The following is a 25,119-nucleotide window of genomic DNA, read 5'->3' as shown; positions in this document are numbered from 1 at the left end:
TGCAGAGCAAAACAGAAGTAACACCATATACACATACATTACTTAGAACTTATTTTAAAGTTAATTTTTAATGATTCTTTTTTCTAAATTGAGAAATCTGTCTATGGTCTATAACTAAATATATATTCATACTCATAACTCACATGTATATACAGCATTAACTCATACAGAGAAAGTCACAGTGACATAAATCAATGTAATATGCATTGAATACAGTTGTGTTGTACTTAGACTTGTTAGCATTCTCATTAATTGAATAATTTGGATTCAAAGGATGTGCCCAGCCTTGTACTAGAGGAGCAGCCATGCTAACAAGAAAGTTCGGGTGAGAGGTGACATTTGGTGACATTAAGGAGAGGTGACATTTGCTTCCAGTCTTGAAACAGTACATGCTTGAAGAAGCAGGAGAGCAGGTAGATTTTTAAAATGCTAGAAATTGGTCTTGTGTTTAGAAGGCTTTGTTAACCTTTTGGAGTATTAGTTTCCTTATCCATGGCATGAGAGGTGATTGTCTTTTGTATCACTGTTGAGTTGCTTTTCATGTTTATTGGGAATATAGAAAAGGCAGGGAGATATAAAATTAAATACAAAGGTTATAAATTCCCTGATGTTGAAGAGAGAGGACCTATTCAGGGTGTAATATTAATAGTTAAACTGTAGTTTAGTTAAGTTAAACAGAGATAGTGCCTGTCTCTGTTTAGAGATTCTTTTTTTTTTTTTTTTTGGAGTGGAGACAGAGGAATAGATCAAGTGAATCTTTCAGGAGCTTCCAATTCTGGCTCTTTGATAAGTTGAGACATACGAAGTATGACAATGTTGTTAAATACTGAGATTGTATTTAATATTATTAAAGGAAACAGTTTTTTATAGTATTGGGATTATATCATCAGAGTATGAAAAACATTATTCTGTGTAATTATACAAAGACTGTGTATGTGTGTGTTAGTCGATCAGTCATGTCCAACTCTTTGCGACCCCATGGAATGCAGCTCACCAGGATCCCCTGTCCATGGGATTGCCCAGGCAAGAATACTGGAGTGGGTCTCCATTCCTTTCTCTAGGGGATCTTCCCAACCCAGTGATTGAACTCAGGTCTTCTGTCTTGAGGGTAGATTGTTTACTGTCTAAGCCACTGGGAAGCCTGTATGAAGACTGAAAGTGGTCAAATATAATCATTTAATTAGCAGCCTTTAGGCTCCTGCAAATTTCATTGTGTGGATCACAATAAACTGGAAAATTCTGAAAGAGATGAGAATACCAGACCACCTGACCTGCCTCTTGAGAAACCTATATGCAGGTCAGGAAGCAACAATTAGAACTGGACATGGAACAATAGACTGGTTCCAAATAGGAAAAGGAGTATGTCAAGGTTGTATATTGTCACCCTGCTTATTTAACTTATATGCAGAGTACATCATGAGAAACGCTGGGCTGGATGAAGCACAAGCTGGAATCAAGATTGCCAGGAGAAATATCAATAACCTCAGATATGCAGATGACACCACCCTTATGGCAGAAAGTAAAGAGGAACTAAAAAGCCTCTTGATGAAAGTGAAAGAGGAGAGTGAAATAGTTGGCTTAAAGCTCAACAGTCAGAAAACTAAGATCATGGCATCCAGTCCCATCACCTCATGGGAAATAGATGGGGAGACAGTGGAAACAGTGTCAGACTTTGTTTTTTTGGGCTCCAAAATCACTGCAGATGGCGATTTCAGCCATGAAATTAAAAGACACTTACTCCTTGGAAGGAAAGTTATGACCAACCTAGATAGCATATTAAAAAGCAGAGACATTACTTTCCCAACAAAGGTCCATCTGGTCAAGATTATGGTTTTTCTAGTGGTCATGTATGGATGTGAGAGTTGGACTGTGAAGAAAGCTGAGTGCGGAAGAATTGATACTTTTTGAACTATGGTGTTGGAGAAGACCCTTGGACTGCAGGGAGATCCAACCAGTCCATCCTAAAGGAGATCAGTCCTGGGTGTTCACAGGAAGGACTGATGCTGAAGCTGAAACTCCAATACTTTGGCCACCTGATGCGAAGAGTTGACTCATTGGAAAAGACCCTGATGCTGGGAGGGATTGGGGGCAGGAGGAGAAGGGGACGACAAAGGATGAGATGGCTGGATGGCATCACCGACTCAATGGACATGAGTTTGAGTAAACTCTGGGAGTTGGTGATGGACAGGGAGGCCTGGCGTGCTGCGATGCATGGGTTCACGAAGAGTCGGACACGACTGAGCAAATGAACTGAACCAAAATTTCATTGACAGTATTACTTGAAGTGAATTCAGGATAGGGTTTTCAGAATTGAGTCTTGGTGGTGGTTTGAAAACAGTTGAATTGTTCTCCCGCTCTGCCATTGTGACAGTCCCAGGGCTATATTCACAACGTTGGTATCAAGGTGGGAAACGAGTCTGAGCCGATGCTCCTCTTGAGGTTAAAGGTCTGTTTCTTTCAATCAGTTCAAACTGACAGCCCTCCTGCCATCACCTCCTCCTCAGCCAGGCAGGCAGGCCCTGGCCGTCAGTGTGAAAACATCTGTTGAATGGATTTATTGACTGGATCGTGTTTTTTCTCTCCCTTTCTCTATTTTTTTTTCCTTCACACCGTTTATTATGTCTCTGACCTGATGAACTTAATTTGTTGACATGTCGCTCTCAGTGTCTCCCTGCGTGCTGGTCTCATGTTTCTCTCCTCTGTGCTCTTTTCTTGGCAGCAGTCCTTCTTGGAGCCCCAGCACACACGTGCAGTCTCGCTGCACCAGGCTCAGCTGGCTGCTGTGGGCATGGATGGATTAGAGAAAGAGCGTCTGGTCTCCAAGACCCACTCCTCCCCCACAGCCTCCGCGTTACCTCACCCAGCAATGGACCGCCCCCTCCAGCCCGGCTCTGCAACTGGTGAGAATCCCAAAAGACTCTCCCTAATAGGCAGGCTGAATGCACCCTTCTTGCAGGATTAAGCGATTTAAATGCTCAGAATAACTCCAAGGGCAGAATGCTCCGTTTTAACCCAATGCAACCCAAATTTTATGAGGTTGTATTGGCCACAAGACAAAGCAGCACATCTGATAAATCTTGGGCTTAGTATTAATAGCCTCATAAATTGTTATCATTCGGGGGCCTGGAAAACACATCAACAGGTGCATGGGTCCCTTTTGGAAACAAAAATCCCTTCAGCATTCTTTACCATCTCTTCCTTCTAGTGGTTGTGGCCACTAGGAAATTTACGATGCTGACTTCATCCAACTCCAAAGAGTGCCCCCTTCCCGTTTGTTTTTCTTGCTGTGTATTTGTTTCAGTGTTTTGTGCTGGCTTTTCATACAAATGACTCATAGGAGACAGTGGTGCCAAGGCAAACCTTGTTTAATTCTACATACATCAGTTCCAATTCCATTTATTATGGCACCAATGGGTGGGCTATCTGACCACCCTCTTCCTTTGCCTACAGCTGTGTTTGATATTTCAGAACCTGGCTACAGAAGAAAACAAACCAGATAATTCCAAGGCCAAAGGAAGGTCAAATCTGGAACACACGCAAAAAAGGGCACTATTCTCTCACAAAGGAGCTGTACCATAAATATCCATGTGGATAAATACTCCTTTATGTCTGCTGGACCCCATTCTTGTTCTATGCTCTCAACTGTGGCCCATGAAATGAAAGACAGTCTAGCTCTAAGAGCTCATAACGTGGATGCCTGAAGGGGAGAATTCAGATGTACCTTCTGCTAGCGTCGCCGACAGGTTATCTGATTTATTTTTGATTCAATTTTTAGGATTCAGCGTTTGTTTTTGTGGCTTCTGTGACCTCAAGCAACCCTTTGTACTTGGAAAAGTTAAAATACTTTTTCTGAAATCACATTCCCAAGCCTTGATATCATCTTTTATTTAAAAGTCAATGAACAGAACAACCAGGTTATTTAACTTTGACGGACATCTTTGATAAGTACGCTTAGGAGCTGCTTTTTGTAATGTGTTACACCACGAGCCAGCATTCCATGCTAGGAGCTGCAGACTGGATATAGCTGGATATATTTCTCTCACCACAGTAGCCACTGTTTCTGATCCCTCTGTTTCTTGGACAAACAGACCTCTCCTGGTATCCCAGGCAACCCAGGACTGTAGCCAGGGTCAGCGGAAGCTGCTTGGATCAGGCATGCCTTGTTCAGTCCCTGGTCTTAAGAGAATTTTTGCTCATAGTCAGATACATGATGTAGAGAAATACTTTTTGTAGGTAGTCAGAGCAGTAGCCTTTAAGAATTAGTTATTTCTCAGTTCTTTTTACTGAGAGTATTTTGTATTCAGCCATAAGCTTTCAGAGACACAGGCATCCTATTGTAATGCCAGTTACATTCACTCCACATCATTTCCTTACTTTAAAAGCAAGCTTGATTGTCAAATTTTGTGATGCTGTTTCCATGTGTGCTGCTGTCTACTATTGCAACCCTACTGATAGTTTCTTTGCTTGATTAAGAGAGGTGGCCCTTCCCTAACATGTTGTGGTTTCACTACTTTTATATGTTCCCTCCATATGAATGAAACAAGTTCTTTGAATATTAGAATGATCCTACCAGTTTGAGAAATACATGTTTTTGCAAATGAACAGGGTTTGTAGGTCTTAAAAGAATCAGGCAAGGGACTTCCCTAGCAGTCCAGTGGTTAAGACACTCTGCCTCCACTGCAGGGGTCATGGATTCAATTCCTGGTTAAGGAACTAAGATCCCACATGCCATGCAGCACAGGTAAAAATTAGGGGGAAAAAAAATCAGGTGAAAGAGTGGATTGCAAACCAGATAATGCAAGCATGACGTAAACATAACCAAATCCTTCAAACCGAAAACTGGGTCATTTCACATGATTAGTTTCTTTGCCATAATGTCAACACCCTAGCGTTTATCAGAATTTATATTCCACGTACAAATAGGGAAATCAGGTTGAGTTTATTTTCATGTTTAGTGTACATGATGAGACACGTGCATGTGCATGCATGCTCAGTTGTGACCTACTCTTCGTGACCCCAAGGACTGTAGCCCGCCAGGCTCCTGTGTCTTCTCCAGACAAGAATACTGGAGTGGGTTGCCATGCCCTGCTCCAGGTGATCTTCCAGACACAGGGATCAAACCCACATCTCCTGCATCTCCGGGACTGGCAGTTGGATCCTTTACCACTGAGCTACCTGATGAGTCACATTTTTGACCTAAATGAGAGGTTATACAAACTTATATTTTAAAAAATAACAGAGTTTTATACTTAGTAATTTTTCAATAAATTTTAGTTGAATTGACAAATATTTATGTAGTATATACACATAATGTGTACATGTAAATCATAAACACTTAGGAATTTACCAGCTCAAATTTGAAAACACTGAAAGTTGCTTTGCAATTATTGCTCTGTAAGGATTGACTAAGTGATTCCAAAGTCACATACTTCAGTAGGAAAAAACCTTATTGTCTTATTTACCTTAAGAATGTTGCATCCTGACACTTAAATTCTTAAGATAAAAATATTAAATATTATTTTTAAAACATGAAAAGTATGTAATTTATGTGTCTGTTAATAGCTCCTCCACTGTCACTGGGACTAAAAATATATATTTGATTAGTGACTTTCATTTAGTGCTTTTCCAAATCCAAAGGAAATGAAATGCACTATCTTCACTCTGCTCCTCCAAATATTATTCTGGCTTTAATCCAAACTTAAATTTCCCCTGTAACATGCATACTCTTACAGCCCACATGATCTCAGAATTCATCTTAGTATTTCTAATGATCTCTTACTTTAGAGGAGAACTCTTAAGGCTTTCACTTGTGATATGTTTGAAAACAAATTTTTTATGTTTTAAGGGCCTTTCTTTTGGCTTTTTAATATCTATTTGTTGTAGATACATCGAAAAATAAAAATAAAAAGTAACATTTAAGTCACTTTGAAGTCACATGTTCTTTGAGAATATTTAGCTTTTGTTTCCCAAAGAAAGTTATAAATCTTGACTCAATGGTTGTTCCACTAGAAAGTAAGGAAGAAAGTAGGTTATAAGGTTAAGCAGTTTGCTTAAATTCCTCCTGTAACAGCTATACTTTTTGAAACAACTATGAAGTTATTCTGTACTAAACTCAACATAATTTTTAAGATACACTGTTCAAACCTTTACCTTCCATGTAATCCTCAACAGCCAAAGGGATAGTCACACCCCCCCTAATATTGCTAAAGAACAAAGCAGTGGTCCAAGGGGGAAGTGTTGTCTGAGCTCAGTCAGTTGTTGAAAGATGAAGTCTCTAGTCTGCTTCCTGTGAGAACTTGAATGGACCAAGACACAGACTAAGATGGAGCCCCTGGAGACGGAGAGCCTGGCTAGGGATATTTCTGGATGGCCAGGGAGATCACTTAGCTTCTGTAGTGCCAAGGAAGAATGTGTGTTGTAGAGCTAGGTTGCCACATAGTCAAATGCACTTTGTCATTTTGTAATATAAGTAATAATGCATGCATGCTCAGTCGCTTCAATTGTGTTCGACTCTGCAGCCCCATGGACTGTAGCCCACCAGGCTCCACTGTCCTTAGGATTCTCCAGGCAAGAATACTGGAGTGGGTTGCCATGCTCTCCTCCAGGGGATCTTCCTGACCCAGGGATCGAACCCACGTCTCTTATGTCTCCTGCATTGTCAGGCAGGTTCTTTACCACTAGTTCCACCTTGGAAGCCCCATAAGTAATAATATTCAATGTTTATTACATATTAAATTTAAGGGGTACTTTTTTCATTCTATCTAAAGCCAAGGCATGGTGTTTGTATGAATTCTGATGACTAAGGAAAGGGCAATGCAAGTCATTCTCTTTGCCATAGTCTTCGTTTCTGCTCAGCTGTTCCTGAGAGAAGTGAGGCTTGGCCATGGCTCCCAGCAGGATTTTGAGAGCAGATGATATAATTGTGTGTGTGTATGTGTGCATGCCCAGTCGTGTCTGACTCTCTGCAATGCATGGACTGTAGCCCACCAGGTTCATCTGTCCACGGGATTCTCCAGGCAAGAATACCAGAGTGGGTTGCCATTCCCTCTCCAGGGGATCTTCCTGACCCAGGGATCAAACTTACATCTCTTTTGTCTCCTGCAGTGGCAGGTGGATTCTTTGCCAACTGTGCCACTTTGCTAGTTTATGCCAAATGGAATTCAGTGATATGAATTTAATGGCAGATAAGTTTGGTTGACCTTTATCTTCCCCATCACCCAGTACCATTTAGCCTCTTCTTTCTCCCGGCACTAGGTTCCTTTACATAATCTGTGAAAATTCTTTCTTTGTACCATCAGTTTTTTTAGTCAGTGTCTAATGAGAAGTAGAATTGTAGTGCTCAAACTAAAGCAGTGTTTGTGAAAGCCACTACAAATAGTTAAAAGAGTTTTTAAATTGACATTTAGAGGGTGGCACATCACAACAGAAAGTGAAATACTTTTGAATGTTTAAGTGTGAGAATAGCAAAAGTGGCCTTTTCCCCTGTCTTTTTGTTTGTTTGTTTCTGCTTTTAATGAAGGTATGTTCCCAAGTTAGGCAAACTCTTGTTAATCCTTCAGGTTTTAGTTTACATCTTACTTCCTTCAGGAAGCCTTGTTTGGCCAGCTAAATCCAAATTAAATCAATTATGGTCCCTCATAACTGGATTTTTTTTCCCTCAAAGATTGTAATTTATTTATTTTGGGGATTGTGTTTAAAAATGGGCTATCCTTATGGGAAGAGATTTTGTTTACTCTTCTCTCTGACCCTAGCACTGAGGTACCTGACTAGCCCAAGGAGGGTGCTCAGTGTATGTGCTTACCGTATAATAAATGAATATGCAAGTGAAATGAGAGTAAAGAGAAATGAATTACATGCAGCTATACAAAAAAAGATTATTTGTATGTTAGATGAAATTTGGGGGTGACATTTATATTTTTTAATTAAAAATGTTCATTGGAAGCAATTTCATAAGTCTGGAAAACTATAAGGGGAGAATCACCTATTACTCTATCACCAGAGAAAACCATAAGTAAAATACACATTTATTTCCAGTATTTTTTCCTCTCCCTATGTGCCTCTCTCTGACAGTGAAGGAAAGTTATATGTTTGTGTTCATGTCTTCATGCATGTGTACATCTATAAATACATATGTGTGTTTGTGTATGCATGTGTTTGTGTGTGTGTGTGTTTTAAGACATCTCAGAGTAACTAATGTTACCACCTGTATTAGAATGCAGAGATTAAATTTCTATTGGATAGATAAAAGTTACTGTCTTCAAATATATATGCTTGAAATTTCTCCTGAAAAGTTCCCCCAGTGTTTGCCTATCTAATTCTCACTGAAGATGATAAGATAGCTATCTTCTTTTTGTTTAGGAGACTAAATCAACTTGGTCACATATATATTGTATTATAAGTTATTTCTTAACTTATATAATAACATATTTTAAAAATATAAATATACGTTAGTTATATGTATATGTATGTATCTTTTTTGAAGAAAAAATTTTTGGCTTTTTCATATCTGAGAAAGTCATCCTATAGCCTTCACATATACTTGGACACAGATTTACCGGGACACATTTCTTTTGTCTAAAAAATCTTGAAATGTGGTTAAATGCTCAAGCATTTAATATTCAAAAGGAGAGGTCTAAGTTTAGCAATGAAGAGAAGTCTGGACCACCTCTGTGGTCCTCTGTGGGCAACCTGTTCATTCTTTTCTGGTGCTTCACAGTATATTTTCTACATCCTACTAATTCAAAATAAAATCATTCCTGTGAGCATTTGCAGTTACATACTCATGTACATGTCTCTTTCTGTCTTTCTATTATGGATAAATTTTTCAGTTATTCCAATTATTCTGTTAATCTGATCCCCTCCTTGAGAACAATCACTGTCTATTCTTTGATCTCCATACTTTCTGAAATATTTAAATTTTTTTTAATGGCATTGATCTGGTTTTTATGAAATTTGAATTCCTCTTTTGTTGTCTCCAAAGTAGACTTTAATTTTGCCACTGTGTTTTTAGTTCTCTTGCCATCCTCATTTACCTTATGCATCTTTTTACTCATTAATTTACCTTGGTCTCTCCTTTCAGATCTTGGCTCCGATTTTATAGGACAAATGTCTTCTGACATTTGAGGATTCCCCCAAATTCCTAAAATCTTATTTTGCTTGCTATAGTAAATCAAATTCACTGAGCTAAGTAGTAGGAATTATGTTTCCTTTATATTTCTGTAACATATTCTCATAGGCCCAGTTTGTTTGTTTTTTTTTTCCTGCTCACTCAAACTTTAAAAAAGAGTTTTTGAGGTATAGTTGATTACAGTGTTATGTTAGTTTATGGTGTAGAGCCAAGTGACTCAGTTATATGTTTTCTGACTTTTTTGGTTATGGTTTATTTTAAGAAACGGAATTTAGTTTTCTGTACTGTACAATAGGACTTCATCTGTTTTATATGTTGTAATTTGTATCTGATAATCCCAGACTCCTAATTTATCCCTCCTCCTATCTTTCTCCTTTGGTAATGATAAATTTGTTTTCTATGTCTGTGACTAAGTTTCTATTTTGTAAATAAGTTCATTTGTATCATTTTTTAGATTCCACATATAAGTGATACATATGATATTTGTCTTTGTCTGACTTCAGTTAGTATGACAGTCTCTCAGTTCATCCATGTTGCTACAAATGGCGTTATTTCATTCCCCTTTTTTATGGCTGGGTAATAATTCCAAAGGAGATAGTCCTGGGTGTTCATTGGAAGGACTGATGCTGAAGCTGAAACTCCAGTACTTTGGCCACCTCATGTGAAGAGTTGACTCATTGGAAAAGACCCTGATGCTGGGAGGGATTGGGGGCAGGAGGAGAAGGGGACGACAGAGGATGAGACGGCTGGATGGCATCACCGACTCGATGGACATGAGTTTGGGTAAACTCCGGGAGTTGGTGATGGACAGGGAGGCCTGGCGTGCTGTGATTTATGGGGTCGCAAAGAGTCGGACATGACTGAGCGACTGAACTGAATAATTCCGTGGTGTATATCTACACTGTCTGTGTGTGTCTGCTCAGTTGTGACCCCAACTCTTTGCAATTCGTGGGCTGGCAGCCTGCCAGGCTTTTCTGTCCATGGAATTTTCCAGGCAAGAATTTTGGAGTTGGTTGCCATTTCCTACTCCAGGGGATCTTGCTGGCCCCGGGATTGAACCTGCATTTCTTGCATTTCCTGCATAGGTAGGTCGATTATTTACCAATGTGCTACCTGGGAAGTCTGTATATACACTGCCATCTTTTTTATCCATTTATCTCTTGATGAACATTTAGATTGCTTCTGTATCTTCGAGATTGTAAATAGCACGACTGTGAACATTGGAGTGCATGCATTCTCAGTTGTGTCCAACTCTTTGCAACCCCATGGGCTGTAGCCCACCAGGCTCCTCTGTCCATGGGATTTCCCAGGCAAGAATACTGGAGTGGGTTGCAATTTCCTTCTCCATTTGGGGTGCATATATCTTTTCAAAGTAAAGTTTTATCCAGATATATGCCTAGGACTGGAATTACTGGATCATTTGGTGACTCTATTTTTGTTTTTTTTAAGGAACCTCCATACTGTTTTTCATAGTAGCTGCAACAATTTACATTCTCATTAATAGTATAGTAAGATTCTCTTTTCTCTACACCATCTCCAGAATTTATTGTTTGTAGGCTTTTTGATGATGGCCATTCTGACTGGTAGAAGGTAATACCTCTCTGTAGTTTTGGTTTGCATTTTTTATTGGTTAGTGGTGTCGAGCATCTTTTCATATGCCTGTTGGCCATCTGGATGTCTCCTTTATAGAAATGTCTGTTTAGGGGTTCAGCCCATTTTTTTATTGTATTTTTTTTTTTATTGAGCTGTATGTATATTTTGGAAATTATTCTCTTGTTGGTTGTATGATTTGTAAATATTTTCTCCTAGTCTGTAGGGTTTTTTTTTTTTTTTTATGGTTTCCCTTGTGTTAACTCATTCTTGAAAGCTTGAATATAGAAACATCTTTCCAGGTATTTACCAGCAAATATGTAGTGATTGCATTTGACTTCACTTTTTGCCAACTTGCATACCACCTGAACCTCCTTCTCTGTTATATAGTGAATGACAACACCTAATTTAATTCCCTGGTTCTAATAAACTTTCATATAGTGTAGTTGGAAGCCCTAGGGTGAAATTTCTTCCACCCACTTCCCTTTTTTAGCTGCTGATGAAATGATTTACATAAACAAATCTCTAAGTCTAGAAAATGCTCCTTGTGTACTCAGAGGTACAATTTAGCAAGTTTTAAACATTTATTTTTGTATATTTCATTTGCTTGCTGAATAAATCAAGTTTTACACATAATTAAAAATTGTAGTATCTGGTACTTTAAGTGTTCTGTTAAAAGATATTATAACAATATAATATTGTCAGGTGTTAGAATATAAAGAGTATAGTTAACGGGGAAAAAGTAGGCAAGATGAACCTTATAAATAGATTAGAACTATAAACCTTATGGATAGATTCCTCTTATAGATGGAAAGTATAACAGCTGCTCTGGATATGATTTAGAGGTTATTAGAAGTGACTCCTGCTTCAAAGCAACTCCTTCTATCCATTTTAGTAATCCTACCAATTGCAATCCATTAAAAAAAATTTTTTTTTTAATTCTTAAGAGGTCGTATTTGACTTCTAAGCCCCATATTTTTTTTCATTTCCTTACCATACAGTTTTAAACATACATGTCATATAACTGTCTTTGTGAGTGCCTTACCTTTACTGCTAGGTCATAAGTTAAATGTAATAAATTAAAGTTTCTGATACCTGGATCGTTGAGAGCATTCAGTGACTGTTTACTGAAACTGCATCCTTTAGGAAAATTATTATGTTATATATATATATGTGTGTGTGTGTGTGTGTATACACACACATATCTTTACTGTTCTTTAGCCCTTGGTTCAATCCTTTGGCCCTGCAAGATGTTTAGTATGTATCATTGAGCAAATCCTTGGGAAGGTGTGGAACCTCAGGCATTAACCAGAAAAGCAATATGAAGTTGAATCTTAAGAAGCTGGGATCAGGAGTTTTAGGATGAAAGATTCTGAACTCAGCTTTCCTAATAGACCAATGTGGACTCAGCCCCACAGTCATTTTAGACTGAGCATAAACCTAAGTATATGAATGCTTTCTATTACTAAAGAAACTATATGCAGTGATTAAGGAAAGGCAAAGAAGCTACACTGTGTGCTTTACATACTTACCTCATTTAATAAAACTAAAACTGGAAGCCATAGAAAGCACAAAGTCCAAGCTTATTAAAAAAATCAAAAAATTTTTAAGAGTTTTTTTTTTTTTAAGCAGAAAATAAACAACTAGGGTTTAAAATTCAAGTAAAGGTTTGTGTTAAGACTCCTTTGTGTATTTTATTTATTTTCTCAAAACCTAACTTTAACTCTTGTCCCATTGATTAAGAGACAGGTTGATCCATTGGCTAAAGGGTCAAAGAAAAGTGGAATTCCATATGAATCCCAAAGAGAAGAACAGGTTTGTTTCTCACCCTATAAGTTTCTGTTTTTGAGGGGAAAAAAGGGGAAAAAAGATGAAAGAAATTGAGCTGAAGGATGAGGTTAAGTCTCACCTTGTAGTCTACCTGTTAACACTTCATTGCTATGTCATTAAGATGAGTAGGTGGAGGTTTTGGGTTCCAGACTTTATTTTTTCTTAAATTTGAATGTCTTTCCAAGAGCTCCTGGACTTTGTATTATAATCTCCAGATACTTGGCAATAATTTTCAGCTACCATAACCTGTTTCATATTTTTTTTTGGCAGTGGCTGATGGAGAAAATGTTGTTTTAAGAGAAATGATTACTATGGAGATGAAGTTAGATATGTCAAGAGATGAAATAGTGAAAAAAATAAGCAACCTAATGATTAGAATCTCTATTCTTAAAGAATGTTTTTTCAAAATGAGGGAAATACTATATTTTATTTTTCCATGTTAATCATTAGTATATCTTATATGCAGTACAAAACTGTGGTAGAAAATATGTTCAACAGCTCCTATTATGTAATACCAACTCATAAATACTTGATATATCTGAATTGTGCAGACATGTCTAATGTATCATCATATTGTGAATGTTGCTTTTTATGCCTGCTAACTTTTTTTTTTCCTGACTTCCTCTTTTCTCACTTTTGGCTTTATTTAAAAATATTTATTCATCTCTTTTTTGTGTACAATTCCGTGTATAAATATAATGAGTATAATAAATGCTTGTGTTAGAGGCACCTACCGGTAGGAAGATAAGGTGTCCTGGTGGCTCAGATGGTATAGAATCTGCCTGCAGTGCGGGAGGCCCAGGTTTGATCCCTGGGTGAGGAAGCTCCCCTGGAGAAGGGAATGGCAACTCACCCCAGTATTCTTGCCTGGAGAATTCCATGGACAGAGGCGCCTGGCGGGCTACAGTCCGTGGGGTCACAAAGAATAGGACACAACTGAGTGGCTAACACTTTCACTTCACTTTCACCAGGAGGAAGATAAGGCATGTAAAGAAAAGAAATTAGTCTATAAAAACTTAAGTAGTCCAATGAGGTCCACCAAGTAGGTTCATCAAGAAAGGTTTTTATAATGGATGGAGATATCTGACCTAGTTCTTCCACCAATTCATTTATTCATGTTTTTCACTCATTTATTACAATTACACTTGAGAATCTACAGTTTTACCAGCATATTTATAGTCACTAAGAGTTCAGAGGTAAATAATATAACTCTAGTCTGTGTTGTACAGATAATAAAGAAAATATCCAATTAACAAGATTATACACCAATTATAGAATTGTACTAAATGTTACAAAGAAGACCTAGAAAATGCTATGAGATCATATAGTCAGAGATCTAATTTAGAGATCACAAGGAATGCTTTATTGAGGAAGTGACATTGAAACAATCTTGAAGAATGAGTAGGTATTAGCTAAGTGAGGGCTAGAGTTTTGGGGGCCAAAAGGCAGAATTTTTGGCATAGATGGAACAGCATGTATGAAGATCCCAAGGTATGTGTGATTTTGAGTCTTTTGAAAACTAGAAGGTAAGTAAACCTTTTTGGGAGAAAGGTTTACGCCTGGGGACAGGCGTGTCTGTGCTGCCTGGAGAAATTTAACCTCATCTTTGAAGTCTCCAAAGGACTGAAGCAAAGGTAGCGACTCTTAAGTGGCAAATAGAGTAGAATGAAAGTCAGATAGACATTACAGGGCTGTCTCAGGAGTTCAGATTAAAGATAATAGTACCTTGGATTGTATGGTTTCAGCATTGGAGATAAGAGAGTGAGTATGCATCCTCCAGGGGAAAATAGACATTACTTGTTGGTTTATTGGAGCGGAAGTGTCAAGAGGACAGTAAGATTTCTTACATGAGCAGTGGTGATGATACCCTTCACTGGAATGAGAAACGGTATGTGAAGCTTAAGATTATGAGCTCAAATATGATATTCCTATTTTATGAAAACTAGAAGACATCCAAATGGAGATTTTAGATGGGCGATTTAGATGAGTGTTCTAGTGTGTACTGCTCAGGAGGGAGACTGGCCCTGAAGATGAAAATGTGAGAGTTGGGGCCATGTGGATGGATTCTGAAGCCATTTGTGTCTTAAGAATCAATATTACACATCTAGAGGGCATCATGAGTCAGACAGAGATAAATACTGTATAAACTGAAATCTGTGTAGTCAGATCTGGAATCTAAGAAACAAAGCAAAGTGACAGCATACGCAAATGTGTAGTTGCCAGAGGGAAGGGGGCTGGAGAGCTGGGCCAAATAGGTGAAGGGGATTAAGAGATACGGACCTCCAGTTATAAAATAAATAAGCCATGGGGGTGTAATATAAGGTACAAGGGATATAGTAAAAGAATTGTAATAGGGACTTCCCTGGCGGTCCAGTGGTTAAGACTGTGCTTGCACTCCGCGGGGCACAGGTTTGATCCCTGATTGGAGAACTAGGGTTCACATGCCGTGTGGTTTGGTCAAATAAAAAAATTGTAATAGCTTTGTATGGGCACAGATATTTACGAGACTTATTGTGGTGATCACTTTGCAGTGTATGAAAATGTCAAATCCCTATGTAGTACACCTGGAATTAACGTAATATTGTACATGTCAACTATATTTCAATTAATAGGAAGAAGTCGATGTTATTTGGATCAGCAAAATATTTTTTTCTTAGACATAATTTTTGCCACATGGTTTCAAAATACACATGTCATTCTGCATGATTTTAATACACTCAGGGACACTTATTCTCCCCTCTTAAGTAACATCCCTCTAACACAATAATGTAAGGGAGAATAAAATGCATTAACTGAACCTACTTTATAACACTAATTGCTTGTACTTATCTGTTCTTGAATAGATATTTAGAAATTTATTATAATGGACTCTTCTGCATTCTGTGCCCCCAGAGAATGTATTTTGATGGTAATTTATTGGAATATTTGATTGGTTAAATAATTTCTTATGTCAGGCAATTTTGTAAATAACTTGTCCCCGCCCCCAAGGAATCGGGTTAAGGGTGAAAATTTTTTTTATAATAATTATCATCTAATTTGTTGCTTTAAAGAGCCCTACTTTGTATATGCCTAATTGTTCATTTCATCAAATGTGTATGAAATCTTTCACATCAAAGGCTCTGAAACATGAAATGTGTTAACTCATGATAATTTAAACACGATTTTGTTGTGTCTATGTGATTTCTACTAAAGATATTGCTACGGATTTATTTTTTTTAAAGAAACACTTCAAATGTTCCACAGTATTATAAAAACTATAGTATCTGTATTACTTACAGATTGACATAAATTATGAGAGAAGCACAGTAAGCAAAAAAGAAACTCTTTCTGCACAACTTTGAAGGAATTAATAAGCATATGAATAGGAAAGTAGTTAGAGACTTCCAGTTTGTTATAGATGTAACATGACCTAAACTATGGCGAGACTTACTCGTGAAATAAATTCACACTTTAAAGAGCTCATTTTGTGACTTCACTGATAAAATTAAAACCTCTGCTGAATTGAATTATCTGTCTAAAAATACTCTGTAGTGATTTAAAATACTGGTAAAATTGCAGTATTTTTTTTTTAACCTGCAGTTTCTCAAATATCATCACCTTTTTTACTTTACTGATTTACTTAGTAAGCCTAGGGTCTGATGCTGACTAATTCATGAGTTGACTTGTTTTGCATATATATCCAGACCCATAGAACTAAATAGTTCTTATGTGCTTCCAGGAAATTTATGGATATGCATTATTTCTCAATTTGTAAATTTATTTGGAAAAGAATGCCCTTTTTGTGTAATCATATTGTCATGTAGCTTGTGCCATTACTCATCTTGTGTTCTGTTTTCTTTGTCCTGAAGGAATTGCCTATGACCCTTTGATGCTGAAACACCAGTGCATTTGTGGCAATTCCACCACCCACCCTGAGCATGCTGGGCGAATACAGAGCATCTGGTCACGGCTGCAAGAGACTGGGCTGCTAAGTAAATGTGAGGTAATCCTGAATTGGCCACACTCTCTTACTTACTTAAATAAATCATGTAAGGAGGCCAGTACTCATTTGGGTAGTTGTAGAAAAATGTTAGCTCTACAGCAGAAACACCATGATTGATGAGCCATCGTGGGCACTAGTAACGTATAACCTGACGCTGGGCTGGACACACAGTGGGGACTCAGTCTGTGTTGATGGGCCGAGCAGCTGCCTGATGTGTGTGCCATTACTGTAGTGGTTTTTTTTTTTTTTTTTTGTACACACGGAACTATTCTTGTTTCCAAATAGGTATCGTTTATTGAGTTAATTTTCTGAGAAGCTCTTCGAATCTAGTTAGAAGCTACATAGTTGTTATTTCTTACAGTAAGCAATACTCTGAACTCACATATATGCCAGTTTTGCCTCATGGAAATGGAATAGTTTTGAAAGATTAACTGTCTCTTAAAAGTTTTAAAAGATTACCGGGAAGAGTCACTTCTTTTTATTGGTGTTTAGATTCATTTCTGTAGATTCTTGTGAGTCTTAATATTTTTTTTTAAGAAAAGTCTGGCTTATTGAGGCTTTTAAAAGTTAAAAGTAAAAATGATATCAGGTCAGAACTCCCTTTGTCATATTTGCAAAATATGTAACAACCAGCAGTTGGTTGATTTAGCTGCTATAAATGTCCATTGTTGCTTAAGATCCAGTAACAGTCTATATTTGAGTCTAAAACTTTTTTAAAAGAAAAATATTCTCTATGTGTTATTTTGCATTACCTTAGGATTTATTGATCAAAAGCACTTTTTCCTGCATCTATACTTTTTCCAGATGTGTTCTAGGGACTAGAATTATGGACAGACATGGTCCCTATTCTTATAGACTGATCATTTGACATATTACTATTTGGTTCCTACATATTACTATTTGGTTCCTTTGCCTTTCTCTATAAGAGCAGTGAAGGAACTCTAGTTATCACCAGTTTGGGAAGCAAGTAAGTGGATAATATTTTGACCATAGTTATGTCATGAGGAAACTAATAACATTGAAACCACATTAAATTCACTATTCTTAAAATAGTGAATAGTGATAAAGACAGTCTCTTGTGACTACTTTTGAATTAATTGATTTTGACAACCGAAAATGTGGTCAAGAAAATTCCATTCAAAGCCTATATACTTTAAAGTGAACCTGAAAAATATTTCAGTGGAAATAAAGATGTCAAAGTCAAGTACACTTGACTCTATTTGATAACGAACATTAGTTCTGTCTGATCTTTTTTCTCTTCAAAGTGGCAAAAATAACTGACTTTGGAAGATGCAAAGTCATTCATTCATTCAATGTGTTCACTTCTAAGGATAAATTCTTTTCTTTATTGATTTTTCTCTTTTGGAGATGAACTATGTATCTTGTCTTACAGGGGAATTAAATGGTCATTTTCTTTACATCAACACACAGATGATGTTGATGGGTCATTAAGCAGTGTCGATATTGTGAATGAATATGCCAGAGTAGTGTATACAGATTTAGTTTCACAAGCTTTATTATATGTTGGTAATAGAATTACCAAATGCCCTTCATATTTAGAGTTCTGCTTTTGAGTAAGTGTATCCTTTACCTAGAAACTCAGAAGTGAAAGAATTTCAGCTAGATTTATTTCTATGGTTCTTTCTTGAGTGAAAGTCTATTATTCATATTTTGCCAGTAGCACCCATATTACGTGGCAGAAGGTTTCATATTCTTTGGTAAGTTTTAGAGTTATATCAGTGTTTTTGATAATGCAGGTTGGAAGCCAGATCACTCTATTAGAGTCTGCACAATCCCATATGAAGCCAGTAAAGTAAGCCATCAAGGAGACTTTGTAGTAGGTTGGCCTTCATGGGTATTTATTCATGAGAGCGTTCCTGTCTCACCTTTGCATCTACTACAGATGTTTTCTAGCTTGGCAGTCTCTCTGTGCTCTTGCAAGCTGAGGTATTGCTGTTTCCATTTTTTCACTTTCCAGTCTTTGTTATATCCTAAGCCTAGCCTCAACCACTCCAAATAATCAGTGTCTGATCACAGCTTCAATGTACTGTTAGGTTGTGGTGTTCCTTCAATCTTTTACCTGAAGGAATACTGTTTATAAAAGCAGCAAAGTACAGAAGTAAATGGGATGTAATATGATTCATATTGGTCTTAAAATTTTAGAAGTTTGTTACCTGTTTCTGATCAGTCTTTTTTTCCCCAGTTCCTGGTACATCACATTCTTTTGGTCTTGTATTATTTGTAACCATGACGTTCAACTTATACAGCAGCACTAACTGATGTGTGTCAGACCCACGATGAAATATTAGAAGGACTGTGACTCTTTGTGACCCCATGGACTGTATTCTCCAGGCCAGAATACTGGAGTAGGTAGCCTTTCCCTTCTCCAAGGGATCTTCCCAACCCAGGGATCGAACCCAGGTCTCCTGCATTGCAGGTAGATTCTTTACTTGCTGAGCCATAAGGAAAGCCCAGAAAGACTGTAGGGTTGACAAAAATGAGTGAGTCTATTCCAGTTCAGTCAGCTAAATAAGTGTCTCTCTAGCAAATAATCAACGACTTCCCAGGGGCTCAATGGTAAAGAATCTGCCTGCCAATGCAGGACGCGGGTTCAGTCCCTGAGTTCAATCCCTTCCTGGGTCAAGAAGACCCCCTGGAAGAGGAAATGGCAACCCACTCCAGTATTCTTGCATAGGAAGTCCTGTGGACAGAGGAGACTGGCAGGCTACAGTCCATGGTGTCCCAAAGAGTCAGATACACCACGCCTGTGGGTTAACAGCATACTAGCAAACAATCATGCAGTTAACAAATAATGTACTTGAAAGCCCAGATCAGCAGACTGGCTTTTAATGAAGACCAAGCACAAAAGTCTGATCCAAAACATCAATGATGCAAACAGAAGCCCCTTTTCCTAACATAGTTGAAGAGCAGTTTGTCAGGTGTTTGCTTTCTGAAGTGATGCAGTTGTTGCCTATGTGTATTTATTTGCTCCTGTGTTATGAAAATATCTATGACTTGAACTGACCCAATCCAAAATGCGCAGTGGAATTTCTAAAGCCATTAAAAACCCGTTACTAATTTTAAGACACCTAAGAATTTAATATTCCTTTGGCTTGTGTGAATAACTTGAGGAATATTCAAAGTGGAATCTTAAAAATTATTAAGTAAAAAAATGTAGCCTTTCTCTAGAGACTTTCATTTATATCAGAAACAAAAGGGATAACACATACAACTGAAAGAAACATGACTTATTTTCACTTCCTTATTTTTTCTATCAGAAGTGGGGGGGAGAGGAAAAAGGGAACATACAGAGGTTGTTCTAGGCTATTTTAACTCACTTGGAAATAGTAGAATCTATTTCCTTAGCCAGTACTCTCCCCAGTAAATGCAGCTGAAATATTTGATGCATGTTTGTTGTGGATTTTCTTTTAAAGATTTTTATTTGACAAGTTAATTCTAATATACACATTTTAAAATATATTACTCTCTTGCAAAGAGGCTAGCCTTTCCCTCAAAATTATTTTGAAAATGTCAATGCTGTGGGGGCGGGGGGAGGGAACCCCAAACAGACATACCACAAACCTTTTAGCGATTCAGCAAAACTTACTACACTTGGTTTCTGAAAAACTAGGAGAAAATCACGCTGTAGTTGGCAAGTGGTTGGATCCATGTATAAGTTGCTTCAGTCATGTCTGACTCTTTGCATGGACTGTAGCCCACCAGGTTTCTCTGTCCTGGGATTCTCCAGGCAGGAATACTGAAGTGGGTTGCCATTTCCTCCTCCAGGGGATCTTCCTGATTCAGGGATCAGACCCATGTCTCTTATGTCTCCTGCCTTGGTAGGTGAGTTCTTTTACCACTTGCGCCACCCCGGAAGCCTGGTTGGATCTGTTGTGGGTACATTATCTGGTTGAAGAGGCTGAAAGTTTCCTATATTAACAAGCTTCCTAGTTAGTGTTTATAAGGCTGCTAAAGCGATCAAGCCCAATGACGATGCCTTTCTATATTTTTAACATATGTTTATTTATTTGTCTGCACTGGCTCTTAATTGCAGCATGCAGGACCTTTAGTTGTGGCATGTGGAACCTAGTGCCCTGACTAGGAATTAAGCCCAGGACCCTTGCATTGAATGTGTGGAGTCTTAGCCACAAAGCTGCCAGGGAAGTTCCAACAATTAGAAGTGTCTTTTAATTAGACTTATTAACTCCAAAAGAAGTTAGGTTCTAGCTTGAGTGTTAATGAATATTTACCATATAGCCCAAGGACTTAAGGAGAATCGGGCCTTTCTAAGTTGTCTAGGTAGGACTAAGGGGAATTTAAAATCCAGGTCTGTTCCTTGGTTATGTCTGAACCGTGCATTCCTGAGAGTGAAAACGGTTGTGTCCGGGATGCCAGGGGTTTAAGAACTGGCCCTGGTGTGTAGGTCATTGCTCTCTCCTTAGCAGTGTGGACAAATTCGTCTCTTAGTTGTGAGAAACAAGAACTTAGTTGTCTCAAAAGAGAGAAAGTCTCTTAGATTTTATAGAAAGGGATATAGTAGAATAGAAGTATAACACACTAGCTGGGTCAGTATATTGTTTCTCAGTATCTAGATAGCAGTTTGCCTTCTTTCAGCAGCATTTTCCTGCCAGGTTTGTGTAGCCACCCATAGTTACTGGGTGAAATTGACAGCGCTCTGGGGACATAAAGCTGAGCATGAGGAGAATCCTGTGGCTAGGTAAGTGGCATTTGTTGATTGATTTTAGGGATGCTTAAGTGTTGGCCTTATATCAGAATCACCTGAGAGAATGTTGAGATACGGATTGTTGGGCTCCAGCCCCAGAGTTTCAGATTCGGCAGGAGTGAGGTGCTACTGTAGCGGGCAGTCCAGAATTTGTATTTCTTCAGTGTGTCTGTGCAATCCTGATATTGCTGATCTGGGTACCACACTTTGAGAACAGTGATCTATCCCTTCAGCAGTCTTTATGAAGAATTTTCATTTCCCAGGCTCCTGTGTTTCGAGCTGGAGATAGAATACTGAGTAGATAGAACCCTTATCTTCAAGGCGGTTACAGTCTGGTGAGATCATCAGACGTTAATCAAATGATCACACAAATAAATATGTCATTGCACACTCTCAAGGGGTTTCGAGTCACTGGTTGTATACTATAGTGATTTTAAAGACTCACTGATTGAGCTTTGGGAAGGAATGAAAGGAGAAAGGCTGTGGTCAGCTGTCTCTATGATCCTGACAGCATCAGAGAGGCCCTTTGAGCAAGAGATAGAAGAGGAAACGTTATATATTAGAGAACAAAGGAGCAAGTTTATCAGACCTTAAGATGAGCTTGCCCTCCATCAAACTGTATTTGAATTCCTTTGTCAACTAGGGTTATAACTTCACTGGGACAGAAGGTTGGGAGTCTCAGTTGCTCTGACATACAGGACAAACACACTTTCCCAAGCCAATGAAATAGTCAATTTTGCAATTAAACAGTGTACATGATAGAATAGCTGGCAATCTGAAAACGTTAAAAGAGCTTCTTTATTTTTAAGTGATAGTCTGATCCACAAACCAAACTTATGTATTGTTTCATTTGTCAAGGTAGAAAATGAATCAGAATGGATTCCTTCAAAACTATTGTTCCGCATTAGAGTTGACCTTAGTCCTGCCATTAATTATCTGTGTACTTTTGTCAAATCATTTAACCTTAGTGATCTTTGGTTTTCCCATGTGTAAGATGAGGGTGTGAGGCAGGATATTTGCTAGGATCTCTTCCAGTTCTAATAACACTTGAAACTAGATGGCTGAGAAGTTAATTTGGAACATAACACTTTCTTTGGTTGAGGGTAGACAAAATTTTAGTAAACTTATTGCTTTTAGTTTGTAAGCTATCGTGTAAATTGACTGTGCTTACAGTCCTGATTGGCAGCCAGAGAAAACATGAGTCCTCATTATATTAGATTACAGTGGTTACATGGGTTTACTTCTTTTGGCATGACGTGGCACTGTTTTTTAAAAATTGAGGTACTGAGTAGTTCCTCATGCCAATACCATTTATTTATTTCCCCTATTGAATCATTCATACTGAGTTTAGTGATTGTGTTAGAAGTGAAAAGCCAAACCAGCAGCCTTCTTGTCACCATAAGAAACAGATCTGGAGGGGTCATTTGGTGTCTTCTTTGGGATTAAGCTCTTTGATTAGGTAGCCAGCTCTCTGGAGCATGTGTGCCCCTGAAGAAAAGGATGTACTCTTCTGTGCTGAAGAGATTGCAGGGGTTGATCCATCATCTGTTAGAAATGCACTTGCAGTTGTTTTTCCAGAAGTGCTTCTGACTCGCAGCCCCACCAAGCCACCCACAGACATTTGCTTGCTCTCACATTTGTTTTGAGAATAATAACATTTTATAATGCTTTTGTTGGATTGCACATTATATGGAATTTGCATTGCCTCTTTGTGATTCTTATTGAATAACTTTGTTTCGCTTAATTCGTAAGTAAAAACCATAAGCAACATACTGTGCTGAAATGTTTAACTCCTTTATTCAAGTGCCAACACAAAGTAATTACAAAACAATTCTGGGACACAGAACCATGCTACCGTTGCCCTTTCTGGGATTCTCAGCAGTTCTAATGAGAAAAGTGGAGAGCAGGTTTAGTGTAAAATCTTAATATGCCAAGGAGCTCAGGGATAGTCTCCAGTACATTTTCCTGCACACAGAAGTGATTTTTAAAATACCTTTTGTAAATCACAATAAAGAAATTGAATACTCTTTTGAGAAACAATTTTGAAATGTGTATATTTTCTGACTTCAAGATTACAAAGCACTAAACCCTGCAAGTTAATGGAAATTCAATTAAACATTTGTTTTATAGAGTAATCTAACTAGATGGCAGCATATAACAGCTTACTGTTTAGTTTGAAAAAAAAAAAAAAATTGTGTGTATTTGTGTCTTAGAATCTAACCACAAAGCAATAAAAAACTCAAACAGGGAATCTTGTGAATAGTCTCTAAAGGATATGGTGGTTATGGAAAGAAGTACACGTGATTTAGATGTGGTGAGTAAACCAAGGTGTCATTACTCTGAGAAATATTTGCAGAACCCAGTAGAGTATAGACCCTGGCAGATAAATAACATTAAAAAATACTTGTGTAAACCATAATCAGAATTAAGATCATTTGGAATTTTAAATTTTGATTCTGCAAAAAATGGGGAAGAATTAGTGTGGAAAACACCCAATAAAAGGAAGTAAGACAGTCTGCCCTTCTGAGTCCATTTGGAAAGTGATAAGGATTTTTTCTTTTTTAACAGGAGCATTGAAATTTATTAACAAAAACTCACTAGTTAGTTACATGGTTCTGAACCATCTAAAAATTGTAGTGCTAAAGTAACAAAATATTTATGGTGACAGATTTATTTCATACATGAATATTGTTTAAAAAAATCAATGCTTTAACCTAAATCAATAAAATGTTCATAACAATGTTTGAAAAATAATAACAAAATAATAAGAACATAGGAGATTCAGTTGCATAAAAATTGTGAAAATTGAACCAGTTATACTGAGGCATACCATTCTTTCTTATTTTCTAATGAGCTTAATGGTTTGAAATGAGTGGGCATAAAACTGAAAAAAAAATACATAGTAAATATGCTTTTTACCACCCAGACATTTGTTATTGAATGGGCTTGCTGTTTTCTAAAGTACATTTGAAATTGTTCTATGCCATGAAATATTTTTAAATAGATTGTAAAGAGTGAATCAAGCAGTATTACATGGAAGTAGATGGCACTTGTCAATTTTGAAGGTCATGTAAACTTTTTTAACTTCCCAACCTTCTCTCTGTCAACCATTGATTTTAACTACTCCATAGTCCCAAATGTTGGTTAGTATAGGCTCAGTATCTTGAATTTGCTTATAAGCAGGAAGAATGGACAGCTCCCTCTAACATAAGATTCTTGACTTAGGTTGCCCATTAAAATCCACCGGGCTTGTTCTAAGTTCCTAGATGCCTAGGTTGTAACCTGACAAGAGTTAACCAGGAGCTCTGAATGTATGATCCCAGACATTAATAACTTTTAAACTTATACAGTTGATTTCCAAGCTTCAACCAATATTAGAAATCAATTTAGCATAAGCTTAATGAGGTAGAGACAGAGAAGTGAACAGAGTCATATATTTGAAGGTGAGAGAGTAACAAAAGTAAACATTTACCTGACAGACTAAGGCGGCATTAACTCAAAAACATTATGAACAAAATGAACTTTTTAATTGGGAAAAATGTCCATTATTTTGAGGTTATCATGGGATAGGAATATGAGTTCTAAAAAAAGCTCTTATTTTTCAAATTATAATTAGGCATTTTTAAAAATGGACTTCAAGGAATACATGTAGCATCATTTTGAAAACCTCCATAATGAGATCTCTTCTCTTGCTTCAACCGTGGCAAAGCTGTACATCAACATAAAGGACGTTTATTGAATTTTTGTTGTATATGAGGTAATTCACATAGCCATTTTAGGGCTTACCATTTTTACTCACCGTTTTGGGGCTAAAAGTAATTCGGTTGAATCTCCATATGTTTATGAATGAGGAAACAGCTCCAGAAA

At 37.6% G+C, this 25,119-nt stretch overlaps 1 protein-coding gene across 19 annotated transcripts in view; it reads left to right on the top strand.

Moving 5' to 3' along the window:
• Window positions 1-25,119, top strand: part of HDAC9 (histone deacetylase 9) — a 972,671-nt gene that overhangs the window by 686,795 nt on the left and 260,757 nt on the right. For all 19 annotated transcript variants that reach the window (XR_011488684.1, XM_070470395.1, XM_020901439.2 and 16 more), the window contains 2 exons: window positions 2,720-2,900; window positions 16,396-16,529. Coding sequence is in view for 18 of the 19 variants with exons in the window: in XM_070470395.1 (XP_070326496.1) it covers window positions 2,720-2,900; window positions 16,396-16,529 (315 nt within the window). In the remaining variant the exon portion in view is untranslated. The remainder of the gene's footprint in view (window positions 1-2,719; window positions 2,901-16,395; window positions 16,530-25,119) is intronic.

The sequence above is a fragment of the Odocoileus virginianus genome, chromosome 1, assembly GCF_023699985.2.
Source record: "Odocoileus virginianus isolate 20LAN1187 ecotype Illinois chromosome 1, Ovbor_1.2, whole genome shotgun sequence".
Classification (NCBI taxonomy): Eukaryota; Metazoa; Chordata; class Mammalia; order Artiodactyla; family Cervidae; genus Odocoileus; species Odocoileus virginianus.
Note: the sequence above shows the minus strand (reverse complement) of the source record. Positions and strands in the feature narration are given on the sequence as shown.